The sequence below is a fragment of the Phyllobates terribilis genome, unplaced genomic scaffold, assembly GCF_046119375.1.
Source record: "Phyllobates terribilis strain yellow unplaced genomic scaffold, ASM4611937v1 Scaffold_2__4_contigs__length_985480577, whole genome shotgun sequence".
NCBI classification, from domain to species: Eukaryota; Metazoa; Chordata; class Amphibia; order Anura; family Dendrobatidae; genus Phyllobates; species Phyllobates terribilis.
Genome location: NW_027362762.1, coordinates 940,275,603 through 940,295,929, shown reverse-complemented (window position 1 = coordinate 940,295,929; position 20,327 = coordinate 940,275,603). Strand labels below are relative to the sequence as shown.

Here is a 20,327-nt window from a genome sequence, read left to right as displayed (position 1 = left end):
ATGGGGGTAATAAAAGATCCCATGGACAAAAAGGTGGACGCTTTTCTTAAAGGTTCATTGGAGGCTGTGGGAGGAGGTCTTAAACCTGCGGTAGCTGCCACCTGTGCCGCCAGATCGTTAATGGTCTGGCTGGATCATTTAGAGACTCAGCTTAAAGAGAAAGCTCCTAAGGAAGCAATATTAGACTCCATACCTTTAATGAAGGGGGCTGCCGCCTTCCTAGCAGATGCTTCGGCTGACTGTCAAGTTGGCGGCTAGGGCAGCGGGCTTTTCTAATGTGGCCAGGAGGGCCCTCTGGCTTAAGTGTTGGCCAGGGGACCTACAAACGAAATCAAGGTTATGCTCCATCCCCTGTGAGGGGGAATTTTTGTTTGGGCCTATCCTTGATGATATCTTGGATAAGGCGGGAGATGGCAAAAAACACTTTCCTATCCTCTTTAACACCACCTATAGGAAGTCCTTTTGGAACAGGAATTTTATCCATAGGAAACCTGCCAGGTACAAGGATAGATGTGAAAACGGTAGGAGGAGGACCAAAGGCTTCCTGTTCAATAGACCCCCCAATGACAATAAGAAGCCTTCCCAATGAAGGTTCGCCCCAGGTGGGGGGAAGGTTGTCTGGGTTTCTCCTGGCCTGGGAAAATATATCAAACAGCCCATGAATCCTGGACCTAATAAAATCCGGCCTAAAATTCCAATTCCTTTCAGTCCCTCATCCAAACTTCATGATAACTCCCAAAAGGTCCTCATGCGAAGAGCAGTTAGCACTAGAGCAAGAAGTTCGGACTCTGATAGAAAAAGCAGTCCTTCAGGAGGTGCCTACCGGGGAGCTGGGCGAGGGTTTCTATTCTCCTCTGTTTTTTGAGGAAGAAACCGGACGGGACTTTCAGGACTATAATAAATCTGAAAAAATTCAAATTCAAACTGTTGAAGGTTTAGACCTTCAAGATTTCAGCATTGCTTCATGACTGTTCTGGACCTGAAGTATGCCTATTATCATGTCCCCATCCACAAAGTTTTCCAGAAGTTCCTCAGGGTGGCGGTCCTAGTAGGGGGGAGTCAAACATTTTCAACACATGGCCCTCCCATTTGGCCTGGCCATTGCCCCAAGGGTGTTCACCAAAATAATCGCGGAGGTGATGTCGCACCTGAGAGAACAGAACATCCTGGTAGTCCCATATCTGGATGATTTTTTGATAATAGGCCGCTCATTCCGGCATTGCAGAACCCAACTAGAGAAAGTGATGGGTTCCTTAAGGAGCTTAGGTTGGCTTTTGAATCTGGAAAAGTCCAGAACCGAACCAGTTCAGTTGCAGGAATATCTGGGCATTATATTGGTTTCAGTAAATTAAGAGTGCCGCCTCCCGGCAGGGAAATCCGAAAATTTATAGGCCAGGTGTCTCGGATAGAGGATCACCCAAGTATGACCCTGCGGAAAGCCATGTCCCTCCTGGGTTCTATGACTGCCTTTTTTCCCAGCCGTCCAGTGGGCCCAGACACATTCAAGAGCATTGCAGTGGGAAATATTAGAGGCTGGAATCTCTCTAGGAGTGCTCTTAGAAAGTCGGCTGACCTTATTAAAAACAATACTTTCCTTAAAATGATGGGCGGAGTCAGACAATCTAGCCCGGGGTGTCCCATGGGTAATTCCAGTCACTGAAATTCTGACCACAGATGCGAGCCCCAGGGGTTGGGGGCGACCACTTAAACGACCAGCTAGCTCAGGGTCACTGGACATGGTCCCTAAGATCCGTATCCTCGAACATGAAGGAGCTCTTGGCGGTGAAGTTTGCCCCCTCTGAATTCCTGGACACTCTGCGAGGTTACCATGTAAGAGTGCTCTCAGACAACTGGGTAGTGGTGGCATATCTCAATCACCAGGGAGGTACCCGGTCCCGTCCCCTGATGCAGGTGATAGAAGCTATTTTCCTTTTGGCCGGAAACAATTTGGGGTCCCTGTCGGCGCTCCATATAAAGGGAATAGAAAATCACAGAGCAGATTTCCTAAGCCTCACTCAGCTGAAGCAGGGCGAATGGGAGCTAAATCAGGAGGTTTTCGATCAGAAAATAGAGGCATGGGGGTGTCCTACCATAGATCTGTTTGCCAACAGCCGGAACAGAAAGGTACTCGAGTTTTGCTCTCTAGACCCCAGGGGGAACCCACTAGCAGTAGATGCCTTCATGATCCCGTGGAGTCACCCTCTTGCCTATGCTCTTCCTCCGATAGCTCTAATTCCAGCAATTCTGAGGAATATCAGGGAGGATGAAGCAAGAGTAATCCTGATGGCTTCTTTCTGGCCAAAGAGGCCATAGTTTTCTTGGCTGAGGATGTTGTCCATCTCGGACGCCTGGGTGCTTCCGGAGCTCCCGAACCTTCTGTCTCAGGGGCCGGTCCTTCATCCTCAGGTAAAGAATTTACATTTAACAGCATGGAATTTGAGAGGAACCTCCTGGGGGATAGAGGGTTCTCTCCAAAATTAATTTTCACATTACTGCGAAGTAGGAAGCCCGTAACTACCAAGCTTTATGGGAGAACCTGGAGGAAATTCCTTTTATTTTCTGGCTATAGATTGGATGGTAAAGTTCTGCTGTCAGCTATTCTAGAATTTCTTCAGAAAGGCTTGGAACAGGGCCTAGCCACAAGTACTTTGAATGTCCAAGTTGCAGCGTTAGGGGCCTTTTATACAGTTGTGTTTTGGCCAAGATTAGATGGGTAGCCAGATTCATCAAAGCGACTACTAGAGCTAGACCCGTCCCCTCTCTGAATCTTCCTTCCTGGGATTTAAACTTAGTTCTTAAGGCCCTAACAAGACCACCTTTTGAACCCTTGGCAGAGTCACCCTTGAGAATCCTTTCCCTGAAAACATCACTCTTGGTAGCCCTTACGACGGCACGAAGGGTTAGCGATATTCAGGCTTTGTCATCGGGGCCCCCCTTTAAAACAAATCCTGGATGATAGGGTTATACTTAAGACAGACCCAGGTTACCTTCCAAAAGTAGCGTCACGCTTTCATAGAACCCAGGAGATTTCTCTTCCATCCTTCTGCCCAAACCCAAGAATAAAAGCGAAAGGGACCTGCACACACTAGACGTTAGGAGGTGCCTGATTCAGTACCTAGCATCCACATAGGAGCATAGGAAGGATAGGGCTCTCTGTGACCTTTCAGGGGTCGCAGAAGGGGCGGAAAGCCTCTAAAAGTACGTTGGCAAGGTGGATAAGAGACTCCATCATCCTGTCATACTCCACAAGTGGGGAAGCTATCTTAAAGAATCTGAAGGCTCACTTGACAAGAGCAGTAGCAGCTTCTTGGGCAGAAAGAGCTGGCGCATCGATAGAACAAATATGTAGAGCCGCCACATGGTCTTCTCCCTCTACATTCTTTAACCACTATCGGCTGGACCTAGCCTATTCCTCTGACCTTACTTTCGGTAGGAGGGTCTTGGAGACGGTGGTCCCCCCCTAACAACGCACTCCTCTGCAATTCTCTCCGTGGTGCCGTCATGGGTGAAGGAGAAAAACGAAGTTACTTAAAGGTAACGGGATTTCTCAGAGCCCATGACGGCACCCGTACATTCCCTCCCTTTCACGTGTTGGTGTGCACACTTGCTTTTGTTTTATACGTAGTCACACGGTGTTCCTATTAAGCATCATAATAATGTCGTATATTGTGTTATTAACCTGGAGGTCCTCTCGTGCTCTGTAAACAACTGATGCGGGAGAGAGGTATCGCCCTTTTTATCTGGAGGTTTCCTGTCCTTGAAGTGCTGATCCCCTCTCTCCGTGGTGCCGTCATGGGCTCTGAGAAATCCCGTTGCTGGTAAGTAACTTAGTTTTTTGCATCTTCCTTCACTTTGTTCCACACTGAGGTGGTTTCTGGCATGGTCCTTCAAGACGTTGCGACATGCCTGACCCCGAAACCTACCCTGTCAAGTGAGAAGGGAAGAAAGTTGCAGAAGAGGACGTCTCCTGCCGTGCAGAAGAGAAAAGACCAGAGTCAGTAGAGAGGGACTAAGGCTGGAGGGGGAACCAGCTTGGGGGGTAGCCAGCAGAGAGGGACTGAGGGTTGGAGTGGGGGGGGGGCAACAGAGAGGGACTAAGGCTGGGGGAGGGGGTGGGAGCCAGCAGAGAGGGACTGAGGCTTGGGGTGGGGGGGGGCAACAGAGAGGGACTAAGGCTGGGGGCGGGTGGGAGCCAGCAGAGAGGGACTAATTCTGGGGGGTGGGAGCCAGCAGTGAGGGACTAAGGCTGGGGGGGGGGGAACCAGCGGAGAGGGACTAAGGCTGGGGGGGGGGGAGCCAGGGGAGAGGAACTAAGGCTGGGGGGGAGCCAGGGGAGAGGGACTAAGGCTGGGGGCGGGGGAGCCAGCAGAGAGGGACTAAGGCTGGGGGGGGGGGGGGAGCCAGCAGAGAGGGACTAAGGCTGGGGGGGTGGGAGCCAGCAGAGAGGGACTAAGGCTGGGGGGGTGGGAGCCAGCAGAGAGGGACTAAGGCTGGGGGGGGGGGGGGAGCCAGCAGAGAGGGACTAAGGCTGGGGGGGGGGGGGGAGCCAGCAGAGAGGGACTAAGGCTGGGAGGGGGGAGCCAGCAGAGAGGGACTAAGGCTGGCGGGTGGGGTTTAGCCAGCAGAGAGGGACTAAGGCTGGGGGGGGGGGGGGGGGTTAGCCAGCAGAGAGGGACTGAGGCTGGGGTGGGGGTGGGAGCCAGCAGAGAGGGACTAAGGCTGGGGGGTGGGGTTTAGCCAGCAGAGAGGGACTAAGGCTGGGGGGGGGGGGGGGGTTAGCCAGCAGAGAGGGACTGAGGCTGGGGGGGGGGGGGAGCCAGCAGAGAGGGACTGAGGCTGGGGGGAGCCAGCAGAGAGGGACTGAGGCTGGGGGGAGCCAGCAGAGAGGGACTGAGGCTGGGGGGAGCCAGCAGAGAGGGACTGAGGCTGGGGGGAGCCAGCAGAGAGGGACTGAGGCTGGGGGGAGCCAGCAGAGAGGGACTGAGGCTGGGGGGAGCCAGCAGAGAGGGACTGAGGCTGGGGGGAGCCAGCAGAGAGGGACTGAGGCTGGGGGGAGCCAGCAGAGAGGGACTGAGGCTGGGGGGAGCCAGCAGAGAGGGACTGAGGCTGGGGGGAGCCAGCAGAGAGGGACTGAGGCTGGGGGGAGCCAGCAGAGAGGGACTGAGGCTGGGGGGAGCCAGCAGAGAGGGACTGAGGCTGGGGGGAGCCAGCAGAGAGGGACTGAGGCTGGGGGGAGCCAGCAGAGAGGGACTGAGGCTGGGGGGAGCCAGCAGAGAGGGACTGAGGCTGGGGGGAGCCAGCAGAGAGGGACTGAGGCTGGGGGGAGCCAGCAGAGAGGGACTGAGGCTGGGGGGAGCCAGCAGAGAGGGACTGAGGCTGGGGGGAGCCAGCAGAGAGGGACTGAGGCTGGGGGGAGCCAGCAGAGAGGGACTGAGGCTGGGGGGAGCCAGCAGAGAGGGACTGAGGCTGGGGGGAGCCAGCAGAGAGGGACTGAGGCTGGTGGGAGCCAGCAGAGAGGGACTGAGGCTGGGGGGAGCCAGCAGAGAGGGACTGAGGCTGGGGGGAGCCAGCAGAGAGGGACTGAGGCTGGGGGGGGGGGGAGCCAGCAGAGAGGGACTGAGGCTGGGGGGGGGGGGGAGCCAGCAGAGAGGGACTGAGGCTGGGGGGGGGGGGAGCCAGCAGAGAGGGACTGAGGCTGGGGAGCCAGCAGAGAGGGACTGAGGCTGGGGGGGGGGGGAGCCAGCAGAGAGGGACTGAGGCTGGGGGGGGGGGGAGCCAGCAGAGAGGGGGGGGGGGGGGAGCCAGCAGAGAGGGACTGAGGCTGGGGGGGGGGGGCCAGCAGAGAGGGACTGAGGCTGGGGGGGGGGGGGGAGCCAGCGGAGAGGAACTAAGGCTGGGGGGGGGGGGAGCCAGCGGAGAGGAACTAAGGCTGGGGGGGGGGGAGCCAGCAGAGAGGAACTAAGGCTGGGGGGGGGGGGGGAGCCAGCAGAGAGGGACTAAGGCTGGGGGGGGGGGGGGGGCAGCAGAGGGGAATAAGGCTGGGGGGAGCCAGCAGAGAGGGACTGAGGCTGGGGGGAGCCAGCAGAGAGGGACTGAGGCTGGGGGGAGCCAGCAGAGAGGGACTGAGGCTGGGGGGGGGGGGAGCCAGCAGAGAGGGACTGAGGCTGGGGGGGGGGGGAGCCAGCAGAGAGGGACTGAGGCTGGGGGGGGGGGAGCCAGCAGAGAGGGACTAAGGCTGGGGGGGGGGGGGAGCCAGCAGAGAGGGACTAAGGCTGGGGGGGGGGGGGCAGCAGAGGGGAATAAGGCTGGGGGGAGCCAGCAGAGAGGGACTGAGGCTGGGGGGAGCCAGCAGAGAGGGACTGAGGCTGGGGGGGGGGGGGAGCCAGCAGAGAGGGACTAAGGCTGGGGGGGGGGGGGAGCCAGCAGAGAGGGACTAAGGCTGGGGGGGGGGGGGCAGCAGAAGGGAATAAGGCTGGGGGGAGCCAGCAGAGAGGGACTGAGGCTGGGGGGAGCCAGCAGAGAGGGACTGAGGCTGGGGGGAGCCAGCAGAGAGGGACTGAGGCTGGGGGGGGGGGGAGCCAGCAGAGAGACTGAGGCTGGGGGGGGGGGGAGCCAGCAGAGAGGGACTGAGGCTGGGGGGGGGGGGAGCCAGCGGAGAGGGACTGAGGCTGGGGGGGGGGGGAGCCAGCGGAGAGGGACTGAGGCTGGGGGGGTGGGAACCAGCGGAGAGGAACTAAGGCTGGGGGGGGGGGGAGCCAGGGGAGAGGGACTAAGGCTGGGGGGGGGGGGAGCCAGCAGAGAGGGACTAAGGCTGGGGGGGGGGGGGGGGCAGCAGAGAGGGACTAAGGCGGGGGGGGGCAGCAGAGAGGGACTAAGGCGGGGGGGGGCAGCAGAGAGGGACTAAGGCGGGGGGGGCAGCAGAGAGGGACTAAGGCTGGGGGGGGGGGCAGCAGAGAGGGACTAAGGCTCGGGGGGGGGAGCCAGCAGAGAGGGACTAAGGCTGGGGGGGTGGGAGCCAGCAGAGAGGGTCTAAGGCTGGGGGGGACGGGGACCAGCAGAGAGGGACTGAGGCTGGGGGGGTGGGAACCAGCGGAGAGGAACTAAGGCTGGGGGGGGGGGAGCCAGGGGAGAGGGACTAAGGCTGGGGGGGGGGGGAGCCAGCAGAGAGGGTCTAAGGCTGGGGGGGACGGGGACCAGCAGAGAGGGACTAAGGCTGGGAGGGGGGAGCCAGCAGAGAGGGACTAAGGCTGGCGGGTGGGGTTTAGCCAGCAGAGAGGGACTAAGGCTGGGGGGGGGGGCCAGCAGAGAGGGACTAAGGCTGGTGGCTGTGGTGGCAAATTTTGTGTGCACAATAAGGTGGATATACTTTTTTTTTAATATTAGGATAAACCCATACATTCTACCAGAAGCGTATTTTTCAGTAAAAACTGTGTTTAAGGGCTTGGATCCAGCCTGATAAATTGATGCAAAGAAATTAGCATAATTCACAGTAATGCAAAGACGACACTGCTGTACAATTGTTCAATTTTTGTTAATATTTTTACCCACTTCAGGGTTCGAAAACTATGACTGTTAAAAATAGTAACATGTTCATTCTTCGATGGCTTCATCTGGATGGTGCACGGTCTTAGTAGTTGAAAGTGTAGGAAAAAAGACCAGGAATGCTGCCTCAAGAAGAACGTTGTCAGTTTTTTCCTTATCAGAAAACCTTATCAGCTGCGCCGTCTGAATAAAGACATTGTGTGCACACACCCAAAGATGTACAGTTGTACAGTGGGGAAAAAAGTATTTAGTCAGCCACCAATTGTGCAAGTTTTCCCACTTAAAAGATGAGAGGCCTGTAATTGACATCATAGGTCGACCTCAACTATGGGAGACAAAATGAGAAAACAAATCCTGAAAATCACATTGTCTGATTTGGAAAGACATTTGTTTCAAATTTTGGTGGAAAATAAGTATTTGGTCAATTACAAAAGTTCATCTCAATACTTTGTTATATATCCTTTGTTGGCAATGACAGAGGTCAAACGTTTTCTGTAAGTCTTCACAAGGTTGGCACACACTGCTGCTGGTATGTTGGCCCATTCCTCCATGCAGATCTCCTCTAGAGCAGTGATGTTTTGGGGCTGTCTCTGGGCAACACGGACTTTCAACTCCCTCCAAAGGTTTTCTATAGGGTTTAGATCTGGAGACTGGCTAGGCCACTCCAGGACCTTGAAATGCTTCTTACAAAGCCACTCCTTCATTGCTCTGGCAGTGTGCTTGTGATCATTGTCATGCTGAAAGCCACCCAGCCAGATTTCATCTTCAATGCCCTTGCTGATGGAAGGAGGTTTGCGCTCAAAATCTCACGATACATGGGCCCCATTCATTCTTTCATGTACACGGATCAGTCGTCCTGGTCCTTTGGCAGAGAAACAGCCCCAAAGCATGATGTTGCCACCCCCATGCTTCACAATAGGTATGGTGTTCTTTGGATGCAACTCTGCATTCTTTCTCCTACAAACACGACGAGTTGTGTTTCTACCAAACAGTTCTACTTTGGTTTCTTCTGACCATATGACATTCTCGCAATATTCTTCTGGATCATCCAAATGCTCTCTAGCAAACTTCAAATGGGCCTGGACACGTCTGGCACTGTAGGATCTGAGTCCCTGGCGGCGTAATGTGTTACTGATGGTGGCCTGTGTAACATTGGTCCCAGCTCTCTGCAGGTCATTCACTAGCCCCCCACCTCCGTGTGGTTCTGGGATTTTTGCTCACCGTTCTTGAGAATATCTTGACCCCATGGGGTGAGATCTTGTGTGGAGCCCCAGATCGAGGGAGATTATCAGTGATCTTGCATGTCTTCCTTTTTCTAATTATTGCTCCCACAGTTGATTTCTTCACACCAAGCTGCTTGCCTATTGCAGATTCAGTCTTCCCAGCCTGGTGCAGGGCTACAATTTTGTTTCTGGTGTCCTTCAACAGCTCTTTGGTCTTCACCATAGTGGAGTTTGGAGTGTAACTGTTTGAGGTTGCGGACAGGTGTCTTTTATACTGATACCAAGTTCAAACAGGAGCCAGTACTACAGGTAATGAGTGGAGGACAGAGGAGCCAGTACTACAGGTAATGAGCGGAGGACAGAGGAGCCAGTACTACAGGTAATGAGCGGAGGACAGAGGAGCCAGTACTACAGGTAATGAGCGGAGGACAGAGGAGCCAGTACTACAGGTAATGAGCGGAGGACAGAGGAGCCAGTACTACAGGTAATGAGCGGAGGACAGAGGAGCCAGTACTACAGGTAATGAGTGCAGGACAGAGGAGCCTCTTAAAGAAGTAGTTACAGGTCTGTGAGAGCCAGAAATCTTGCTTGTTTGTAATTGACCAAATACTTATTTTTTTTCAAATTTTGGTGGAAAATATTTCCAAATCAGACAATGTGATTTTCAGGATTTGTTTTCTCATTTTGTCTTTCATAGTTGAGGTCGACCTATGATGTCAATTACAGGCCGACCTCATCTTTTTAAGTGGGAGAATTTGCACAATTGGTGGCTGTTTAAATACTTTTTTTCCCCATTGTATGTATTTTGTCTTTTCAGAAAAGTCGCTCCACTAGAGGGTCGTCATAAAACGTCACAAATTAGTTCTAAACAGGAGTGTTCCTTGTAATGATGCAAAACCTTTATCAAGCGCGATAAATTCGGTGCAAATAATGGCAACGCAGCCACAAACAAAACTGACTACAAACTTCTAACTACTTAACCGGCAAAAACATGCCAGCAGCCTGGCATGGGAGGCGATGGCTGTACGGGGCAAGCTCCTACGGTTCAATCAGGGTGAATGTTGGCTTGGATGTTTTTACTTTTTCTTTCTCCCTCAGACCATTCCATAATGATAACACATCGTATCCAAAGCCCAAGGTTCTCATGATTGCATGGGACATCATGGATAATTATGTTGTGACCGCGAGCAGCGCCCACCTGCTGAAGGTGTGGGATTCACATACTGGGAGACTGCTGCACGTTCTGATGGTGAGTACAGGACCACAGGCTGACCTGGGTGATGCTGGGTGGGGATGCAGCTCTTTAACTCCTTAATGACTAGGATTGTTTTGGGATTTTTTTTCCTATCCACATCTCTGCTGTAAAATCCCTCTCTTGTTTAATACGTTGGGGGACCGGTGTATGGGCATAAGCCACTAGTAGCCTGACATTGGGCAGTGGGCAGTTTTGTGTCAAAACTAGTAGGAGAGGAAAAAAAATGGTTGTAAAATAAGAGGAACTAACATGACGTATGTCTGAAGACACTACGCCATATAAGAGAGAATAAGGCAGAATCTGAGAGCCCATCCCCAACCTGCCTATGTATTAACCAAGAAATAGATTTTCCTCTAAGTGCAAAAATCTCATTTTTTTTCTTCAAACTTGTTGGGGGACACTGCACCATTGGGTGTCTTAAAGCAGTTCCCCATCTGTGGGTAAAGAAAACCTTGCTGAGTGGCCTGCCTAGCGCATGGTGATTTTGCAGCAACCTGCAATGGAGCTGACATTAGCTCAGGCCATGTGGTGTTCTTGTAAAATTGGTAAAGGTGTGAACCGAGGCCCAGTTGGCGGCCTGCTGACAAGTGCAATGGGAACCCGGTTGCTGATGGCTTGGGAAGTCTCAGCCATCCTGGTGGAGTCAGTATTGACTCTAAAGGGAGGCTTTGCCTTGGACCTGTAGGCTTCTATAATGGCAAAAAATAATCCACTTCAAAATGGGTGACCTGGAGCTAGATCGCCTTCATGGCTGTCCAGGATAAGAAAGCAAGGAAACTTCACAAAATAGTAGATGTGAGTTGACCTAACCAGATCTAAGTAGTGGTAGGCCTTGAGCATGGTTTGGACCACAGATTCATTCAGATTTCATGACTTAATTCTCCGCAGCCATGCTGGTAAACACAGCTGAGATATAGTGGTGTGGCATAGCTGACCTTGGGAATGGAGGTTGGGAAGAGCGAGGCCAATGGGCATCTTAAGCTGATGGACTAGATTGGCATACCAGGTCAATCCAGAGCTATTAGGTTAGCCAGAAGCTCTCCACCTTGAATTATTTGTTAGTGTGTGGTAGAGCAGGAAGAACTCCACCCAAGGATTGACCAAATCATCCATCGTGAAGGTCCAAGAATTGAGTTGTAACTGTAAGTTTAGTGATTGGGGTTTAGAAGGCATGCAAGGAGGGGATCCACATCAGGAGATGACATTTGGCTGAGGACCTCCATAAGGATGGACCACACTTCTTGGTCCAGAGTTTTTCAGCTAAGAATGTGCAGCCCTGTTGTCTGTTCCTGGGATATGGTCTGTTGCAAGCGCTGGTATGTGAAGTACCTCCATGTAGAGTGTTCTGGATGCTTCCCACTTGGCTGAAGGGCTGATGCCCCCATGATGATTCAGGAAGGCCACCACCGTGTAGTTAGACTTTCACGTAATAGCCTTGGAAAAGGGGAGACCATTGGGAGAGAGTCGGGAAGCTAGCTCTAGTTTCTTTTGGAGTGTTTTTTTCGTCCAGTGGATCACTGAAAGATGCCACTTCAGACAGAGGCAAACTGGTAGCCTGATAAACAGGCAACAAAATTATGTGTGGGCCATATGGAAACTAAATCTTTGGAAAGGGGACACCCGGATTAGATCATGTGGCTAAAGTCAGCTTCCATTCTGCTTGGTCTGTGCCTCCCCTATTGATTTTGAGATTCTCATGAGAGAAAGTTACTATGAAAAGACCCTGCTCTCTATGCAAGAGCAACTGTGAGGGTCTGGAAGGGGGCATTGAAGTTTCTTTTGGAGGGTGTGGGGGGAGAGGTTAAACTATGACAGCAACTGCTCCAGAGACTTGACCATGGTCTGGGTCAGCCTGGCAGAATTATCCAAGTTTTGGGTATTGGACCGGATTTGGCAAGTTAGATTTGAAGTTTTGGAGGAGTCGTGGGATGAGTATTTTCTCTAATGGCACGGAGCACATAATAGGCCTGACTGACTGCATGGCCAGAGGAGGTTCTTCTTGGGCTGAGGACGTGCTGCCTGGAAAAGTGACTATAGCTAAAAATCTGGCACAGAGCTAGTAATAGGATATGTAGGGCCTGAACTCAGGGGATAACAGGAGGAAAAAGTCTCAATCTTTAAGAACCGAAACTGTGGTTCAGAGCTGTGCCCCCAATAGTGAGCTGCAGAGAAGCAGCAGGCTGTGTTCTCAATGGCAAAGTGACTGCACCAGCAGAATAGTGAGTGCAGCTCTGGAGTATATTACAGAATGTAACTCAGCATCAGTACAGGATAAGTAATGTAACGTACAGTGGTGTGAAGAGGGATTTTTGGTACTCACCGTAATATCTTTCTTGGAGCCTTCATTGGGGGACACAGGACCATGGGTGTATGCTGTTGTCGCTAGGAGGTTGACGCGGGTGTATACTGCGGAGGAGGAGCTTTTTTCTTTTTTTGCCTAGTGTCAACCTTCTAGCGACAACAGCATATACACCCATGGTCCTGTGTCCCCCAATGAAGTGATAAAGAAAAGTGTTTGCCCTTTTCCTGATTTTACTATTTTGCATGTTTGTCACACTTAAATGTTTCAGATCACAAAACAAATATAAATATTAGACAAAGATAACACAAGTAAACACAAAATGCAGTTTTTAAATGAAGGTCTTTATTAAGGGAAAAATAAATCCAAACCTACAGGGCCCTGTGTGAAAAAGTGATTGCCTCCTCCTTAAAACAAAAATGAACCACGGTTTATCACATCTTTGGGAAGCTGAGCTCTATTTCCCTAGCCACACACAGGTCTGATTACTGCCACACTTGTTCTCAATCAAGAAATCACTTAAATAGGACCTGCCTGACAAAGTGAAGTAGACCAACAGATCCTCAAAAGCTAGACACCATGCTGCGATCCAAATTTAGGAACAAATGAGAAACAATGTAATTGAGATCTATCAGTCTGGTCAAGGTTAAAAAGCCATTTCTAAAGCTTTGGGACTCCAGTGAACCACAGTGATAGCCATTATCCACAAATGGAACAGTGGTGAACCTTCTCAGGAGTGGCCGGCCAACCAATATTACCTCGAGCGCAGCGACAATACTTCCAAGAGGTCACAAAAGACCCCACAACAACATCCAAAGAACTGCAGGTCTGTGTTCTTGACTCCACCATAATAAATAGACTGGGCAAAAATATTGGCAGAGTTACAAAACGAAAACCACTGCTGAGTAAAAAGAACATAAAGGCTCGCCTCAGTTTTTCCAGAAGACGTCTTGAAGATTGCCAAGACTTTTGGAAGAATACTCTGTGGACTGAAGAGACAAAAGTTGAACTTTTTGGAAGGTGTATATCTCATTACATCTGGGGTAGAAGTAACACAGCATTTCAGAAAAGGAACATCATACCAACAGTAAAATATGGTGGTGGTAGTGTGATGGTCTAGGGCTGTTTTGCTTCTTCAGGACCTGGAAGACTTGCTATGGTAAATGGAACCATGAATTCTGCTGTCTACTAAAAAATTGTGAAAGAATATCCGGCGATCTATTTGTGACCTCAAGCTGAAGCGCATTTGGTTTACGCAGCCGGACAATGATCCAAAACACACCAGTAAGGCCACCTCTGAATGGCTTAGGAAAAATAAAATTAAGACTTTGTAGTGGCCTAGTCAAAGTCCTGACCTTAATCCGATTTGAGATGCTGTGGCATTACCTTAAAAAGGCGGTTCATGCTCAGAACCCTTCCAATGTGGCTGAATTGCAACATTTTTGCAAAGACGAGTGGTCAAAATTCCTCCAGAGCGTAAAAGACTCTTGACCAGTTTTCGCAAACGCTTTATTGCAGTTGTTGCTGCTAACGGCCCAACCAGTTATTGGGTTTAGGGGGCAATCACTTTTTCACACAGGGCCCTGCAGGTTTGAATTTCCTTTTCCCTTAACAACAAAGACCTTCATTTAAAAACTGCATTTTGTGTTATCTTTGTCTAATATTTTTAAATTTGTTTTGTGATCTGAAACATTTGTGTGAGAAACATGAAAAAGATTAAGAAATCAGGAAGGAGGCAAACACTTTTTTACACTACTGTATGTACAGTGACTCCACCAGCAGAATAGTGAGTGCAGCTCTGGAGTATAATACAGAATGTAACTCCGGATCAGTAATGTAATGTATGTACACATTGACTCCACCAGCAGAATAGTGAGTGCAGCTCTGGAGTATAATACAGGATGTAACTCAGGATCAGTACAGGATCAGTAATGTATGTACACAGTGACTCCACCAGCAGAATAGTGAGTGCTGCTCTGGAGTATAATACAGGATGTAACTCGGGATCAGTACAGGATCAGTAATGTAATGTATGTACACAGTGACTCCACCAGCAGAATAGTGAGTGCTGCTCTGGAGTATAATGCAGGATGTAACTCAGGATCAGTACAGGATCAGTAATGTATGTACACAGTGACTCCACCAGCAGAATAGTGAGTGCTGCTCTGGAGTATAATACAGGATGTAACTCAGGATCAGTACAGGATCAGTAATGTATGTACACAGTGACTCCACCAGCAGAATAGTGAGTGCAGCTCTGGGGTATAATACAGGATGTAACTCAGGATCAGTACAGGATCAGTAATGTATGTACACAGTGACTGAACTTTTTGCAGATTTTATCTTTATATTTAATAGCGAAATCTTGTTTACAGGTGAACATATTGTTTCTTAGCCAATTTCTTCTTCTGTGCCTTCCTGATTTTATTCACATTACTATGACTTTGCATATGAATTGTTGTTCTGTATGTTTGTTTTTTTTATTTGGTACCAGGGTCATGAAGATGACATCTATGTGTTGGAGCCTCACCCCTATGACTCCAGAATGATGTTATCTGCAGGACACGATGGAAATATATCTATATGGGATATTAAAAATGGATCCAAAGTCATGCACTGCTTTAATCTGGTAAGCTGCTCTTCTAGATTTAAGCACAAAACTGCTCTTTTCTGGCCCATCTAAAAGTGCAGAGAGGGGTGGTGGAACAGGCAGCATGTTGTTTTTATAGGATCGTTTTTAGAAACTGGCAACAATTTTATGTACTTTTAAAAAAAATATATATTTTTTTAACATAAATAACACATTGTGACTGCCTGCAGCCACCACTAGAGGGAGCTTTATGCACTTACTGCATACAGAATGGGATTTACTAAAGTATCTATAGAATATCCGATTATTGTTGGTTTTACATGTTCTGTGGTCTCTGCTAATTTCCTGACCATTTCTTATTGAGCAGCACTGCACATTATGATGTTAATCATTGTAATCTTTCCTTTAATTTCTGCCAAGATTGAAGGACAAGGCCATGGTGCCATACTGGACTGCAAACTATCAGCTGATGGGCAGCGCATGGCTGGGACGGATTCTCATGGATATCTGCTGATTTTTGGATTTGGCAACAGCAAATCGTATGAGAAGGTGAGTTGGATGTGTGTATATATGTAAATATGTATGTGGTGTGTGTATATGTGTGTGCGTGTGTGTGTGTGTATATATATATATATATATATATATATATATATATATATATATATATATATATATATATATATATATATATATATATATATATATATATATATATATATTATACTTGTCTTATCCTGTCTGTCCAGGAACTCGCTCCCACTCTCACCGCCCGGCTGCTCGCAGCAGAAGTACCCCGACCGGCGGCCTCGCTCCCCGGTTCTCCAAAATTCATTAGGGGCTCCGGGGGGATACATTGGGGGGTTAATTTAAAGTAGTGCACAACCCATTTAAACACTGCTTCGCTGATTAGTCGCGCCCGGTCGGACGCATACATATTCTAGAATACCCGATGCGTCAGAATCGGGCCACCATCTAGTATATATATAGTATAGCAGAGTGTAAAATATATATATATAAATATTACACTCTGCTCAAAAAAATAAAGGGGACACTTAATCAACAGAATATAACTCCGAGGAGATCATACTGTCCACTTAGGAAGCAACACTGACAATCAATCAATTTCACATGCTGTTGTGCAAATGGAATAGACAATAGGTGGAAATTATTAGCAATTATCAAGACACCCTCAATAAAGGAGTGGTTCTGCAGGTGGGGACCACAGACCACAGCTCGGTACCAATGCTTTCTGGCTGATGTTTTGGTCACTTTTGAATGTTGGTTGTGCTTTCACACTCGTGGTAGCATGAGACGGACTCTACAGCCCGCAGAAGTTGCTCAGGTAGTGCAGCTCATCCAGGATGGCACATCAATGCAAGCTGTGGCAAGAAGGTTTGCTGTGTCTGTCAGCGTAGTGTCCAGCAGGCCACAAATGTGCATGTGTCTGCACAAACGGTTAGGAACCGACTCCATGAGGGTGGTATGAGGGCCCGACGTCCACAGATGGGGGTTGTGCTCACAGCCCAACACCGTGCAGGACGCTTGGCATTTGCCACAGAACACCAGGATAGGCAAAGTCGCCACTGGCGCCCTGTGCTCTTCACAGATGAAAGCAGGTTCACACTGAGCACATGTGACAGACGTGACAGAGTCTGGAGACGCCGTGGAGAGCGATCTGCTGCCTGCAACATCCTTCAGCATGACCGGTTTGGCAGTGGGTCAGTAATGGTGTGGGGTGGCATTTCTTTGGAGGGCCGCACAGCCCTCCATGTGCTCGCCAGAGGTAGCCTGACTGCCATTAGGTACCGAGATGAGATCCTCAGACCCCTTGTGAGACCATATGCTGGTGCGGTTGACCCTGGGTTCCTCCTAATGCAGGACAATGCCAGACCTCATGTGGCTGGAGTGTGTCAGCAGTTCCTGCAAGATGAAGGCATTGAAGCTATGGACTTGGCCGCCCGTTCCCCAGACCTGAATCCGATTGAGCACATCTGGGACATCATGTCTCGCTCCATCCACCAACGTCACGTTGCACCACAGACTGTTCAGGAGTTGGCGGATGCTTTAGTCCAGGTCTGGGAGGAGATCCACAGGAGACCATCCACAACCTCATCAGGAGCATGCCCAGGCGTTGTAGGGAGGTCATACAGGCACGTGGAGGCCACACACAATACTGAGCCTCATTTTGACTTGTTTTAAGGACATTACATCAAAGTTGGATCAGCCTGTAGTGTGTTTTTGAACTTTAATTTTGGGGTTGACTCCAAATCCAGGCCTCCATTGGTTAATAAATGTGATTTCCATTGATGATTTTTGTGTGATTTTGTTGTCAGCACATTCAACTTTGTACAGAACAAAATATTCAAGGAGACTATTTCATTCATTCAGATCTAGGATGTGATATTTGAGTGTTCCCTTTATTTTTTTGAGCAGTGTATGTATGTATGTATGTATGTATATGTATGTGTACCTTTGAAATTGTTCCAGAAAATGAAGTAAAAAAAAAGCAAATTGGACATAATTTCACACACAACCCCAGAAATGGGCGGGAAAAAATTGTTGGCACCCTCAGCTTAATATTTGGTTGCACACCCTTTGGAATAAATAATTGCAATCAATCGCTTCCTATAACCATCATCAAGCTTCTTACACCTCAACTGGAATTTTGGCCCAATCTTCTAATTTTGCAAACTGCTCCAGGTCTCTTATATTTGAAGGCTCCTTCTCTCAACAGCAATTGTAAGATCTTTCCGCAGGTGATCAATGGGATTTAGATCTGGACTCATTGCTGCCACTTCAGAACTCTCCAGCTTTTTGTTTCCATCCATTTCTGGGGGCATTTTGAAGTATGTTAGTGGACATTGTCCTGCTGGAAGACCCATGACCGAGGACTTAAATTCAACTTTCTGACCCAAAATCCTTTGGTAATCTTCAGATTTCATGATGCCTTGCACACAGCCAAGGCACTCCGTGCCAGAGGCAGCAAAACAACCCCAAGACATCTTTAAACCTCCACCATATTTGACTGTAGGTACTGTGCTCTTTTCTTTGTAGGCTTCATTCTATTTTCGGTAAACAGTAGAATGATGTGCTTTACCAAAAAGCTCTATCTTTGTCTCTTCTGTCTACAAGACGCTTTTCCAGAAGGATTTTGGTTTACTCACGTACATTTTGGCAAACCGCAGTCTAGCGTTGTCTCTGTGTCAGCAGTGGGGTCCTCCTGGGTCTCCCGCCATAGCGTTTCATTTCATTCAAATGACTACAGCTAGTTCGTGCTGACAGTGATGCACCCCGACCCTGCAGGACAGCTTGGTTTCCTTTGGAAATTGATTGGGGCTGATTATCCACCATTCAGCCTATCCTGTTTTTTTTTTCCTGACGTCCATGTCCAGGGAGATTAGCTACAGTGCCATGGGTTGTAAACTTCTTGATGATATTGCGCACCGTGGACAAAGGAACATCAAGATCTCTGGAGATGGACTTGTAACATTGAGATTGTTGATATTATTAAACCATGCTGTTGGGTAGTTTCTACATTACACAAGTCTTCTCATTTATTTCAGTGCAAACTGTGTAATGCTTAATCTCTCCTGTGATGGCGCTGCAGGGATATTGATCACTTGCTGATGGTTCCCCCCTAGACTGATTCCTGAGAACCTATAATGTTATGATCTGCGCCCTGTCGGGGGACCCGTCCAGCGGTATGGGATGGTGATGGTTTTATGTTTGGGGCACTGACTTCTCCTTGAATCTCCCTCTTATTTCAGATTCCCGAGCAGATGTTTTTCCACACGGACTACAGACCCCTCATTGTAGATTCAAATCATTTTGTCCTTGATGAACAGACCCAGCAGGCGCCACACTTGATGCCGCCACCTTTTCTGGTAGATGTTGATGGCAACCCCCATCCGCCTACATATCAGCGGCTGGTACCTGGGAGAGAGAACTGTTCGGATGAGCATTTGGTTCCTCAGCTGGGATATATGGAAACTGGTAAGAACTGTGTTTAACCGTATCATCAATTAATTTAAAGGGGATGTCCATCGCCGGTCACTTTCACATCGGAGGTGAGCGGTGTCAATGATTTTTCCACCCCACAAATGTGACTTGTGCATGTATCTCGTTCATTCAGCGAATTACGGGGTCGCAGCATCATTGGCTCTACTCGCCTCTGATGTGGAAGTGACAGGCTATGGTTGCCCCCTTTGTTTGCTATGTTAACTCTTTCCCGCACTGCTCAGTAATTAATACGACATGTAGGACAGGTAGTTCCTGCACCAGGTGGTAATTACAGAGTGCAGATAGAGCAGTGCTTGTGTCATCAGCAGCAGGTGTTGGCTAGAACAGCTGGGATCAGAGCTGATGCATGCGGATCCTGGCTGTTTAACCCTTCCTAGCTGTTAACTGTGCAGGATTCTGCTTGTTGCATGATTTACACTTAACTTCCTGTCTCAAAAGTTGATGGAGAAATAGTGGAACAAGTGGTCAGTCAGCAGCCAAACTCTGATCAACAAAACCAAGATCCAGGCCTGCGCCCGGAGCAGCGGCCGAATCCAGAGCAAGAACCGGGCTCCAGCGCCCAGGCCAACAATGCAGCCAGAAGAGGTACTGTATGTCCGAATAGACACTGCGGCTTTTTACTCACTACTGTAAGTTCATACGGGGAATTTTAGGTTGCTCTGTACTATTATTTTTATTACTACTATTATTAATATGATTATTTATTACTTAATATTTATTAATTATTTATTTTCATTATTTTCTATTTTTTACTTGTATTTTTATAATGGTTTTAATTTATCATTGTTTTATTAAAATATTATTGTTGCTATTTTAGTATAATCATTATTTTAATTTTTATTTTACCTTTTTTTTTTTTTTTTTTTTTATATTTTATCAGCATTTTTACTTTTATTATTGTATTTATTTATTTTTACGTCATAGATCTTGCTTCTCCTCCAAATATCGGCCTGAGGCGCAGCGGTCAAGTAGAAGGGGTTCGTCAGATGCATAACAACGCGCCTCGCAGTCAGATTGCCACTGAGAGAGATTTACTTGCCTGGAGGAAGAGAGTTGTGGTGCCGGAAATACCCAGCATCTCTTACAGGTTTGTGCTATACCTGTATTATTACTAGTGGTGGTCTTATCCTTATCCTTGATATAATGGAAACACCTTTCCATACATTTCTTGTTGAGCTTTTGTTGATATTCTGCATGGATAGAGCTGCAGTATAAAGCATGGGGTAAGTACACAGCTGCAGCCTGAGCCTGTGTTGAATCCTTAAACTGTCCAGGTGGAAAACGGGATATGTCCATTGGAGAAAGCCATCAAAACTTTATTACTGACTGTGGCTCATTCTTAACTATAGAAAATAGTTTTAACCTTTGGAGAAAAATTCCGGATCACTAACCCGTTGG

The 20,327-nt window shown here is 48.8% G+C and overlaps 1 protein-coding gene across 1 annotated transcript in view; it reads left to right on the top strand.

Moving 5' to 3' along the window:
• Positions 1-20,327, top strand: part of BRWD1 (bromodomain and WD repeat domain containing 1) — a 133,469-nt gene that overhangs the window by 34,742 nt on the left and 78,400 nt on the right. Inside the window, exons 14-19 of the mRNA XM_073668425.1 lie at positions 9,864-10,014; positions 14,814-14,948; positions 15,330-15,458; positions 18,677-18,902; positions 19,368-19,514; positions 19,854-20,016. Coding sequence (XP_073524526.1) covers positions 9,864-10,014; positions 14,814-14,948; positions 15,330-15,458; positions 18,677-18,902; positions 19,368-19,514; positions 19,854-20,016 — 951 coding nt within the window. The remainder of the gene's footprint in view (positions 1-9,863; positions 10,015-14,813; positions 14,949-15,329; positions 15,459-18,676; positions 18,903-19,367; positions 19,515-19,853; positions 20,017-20,327) is intronic.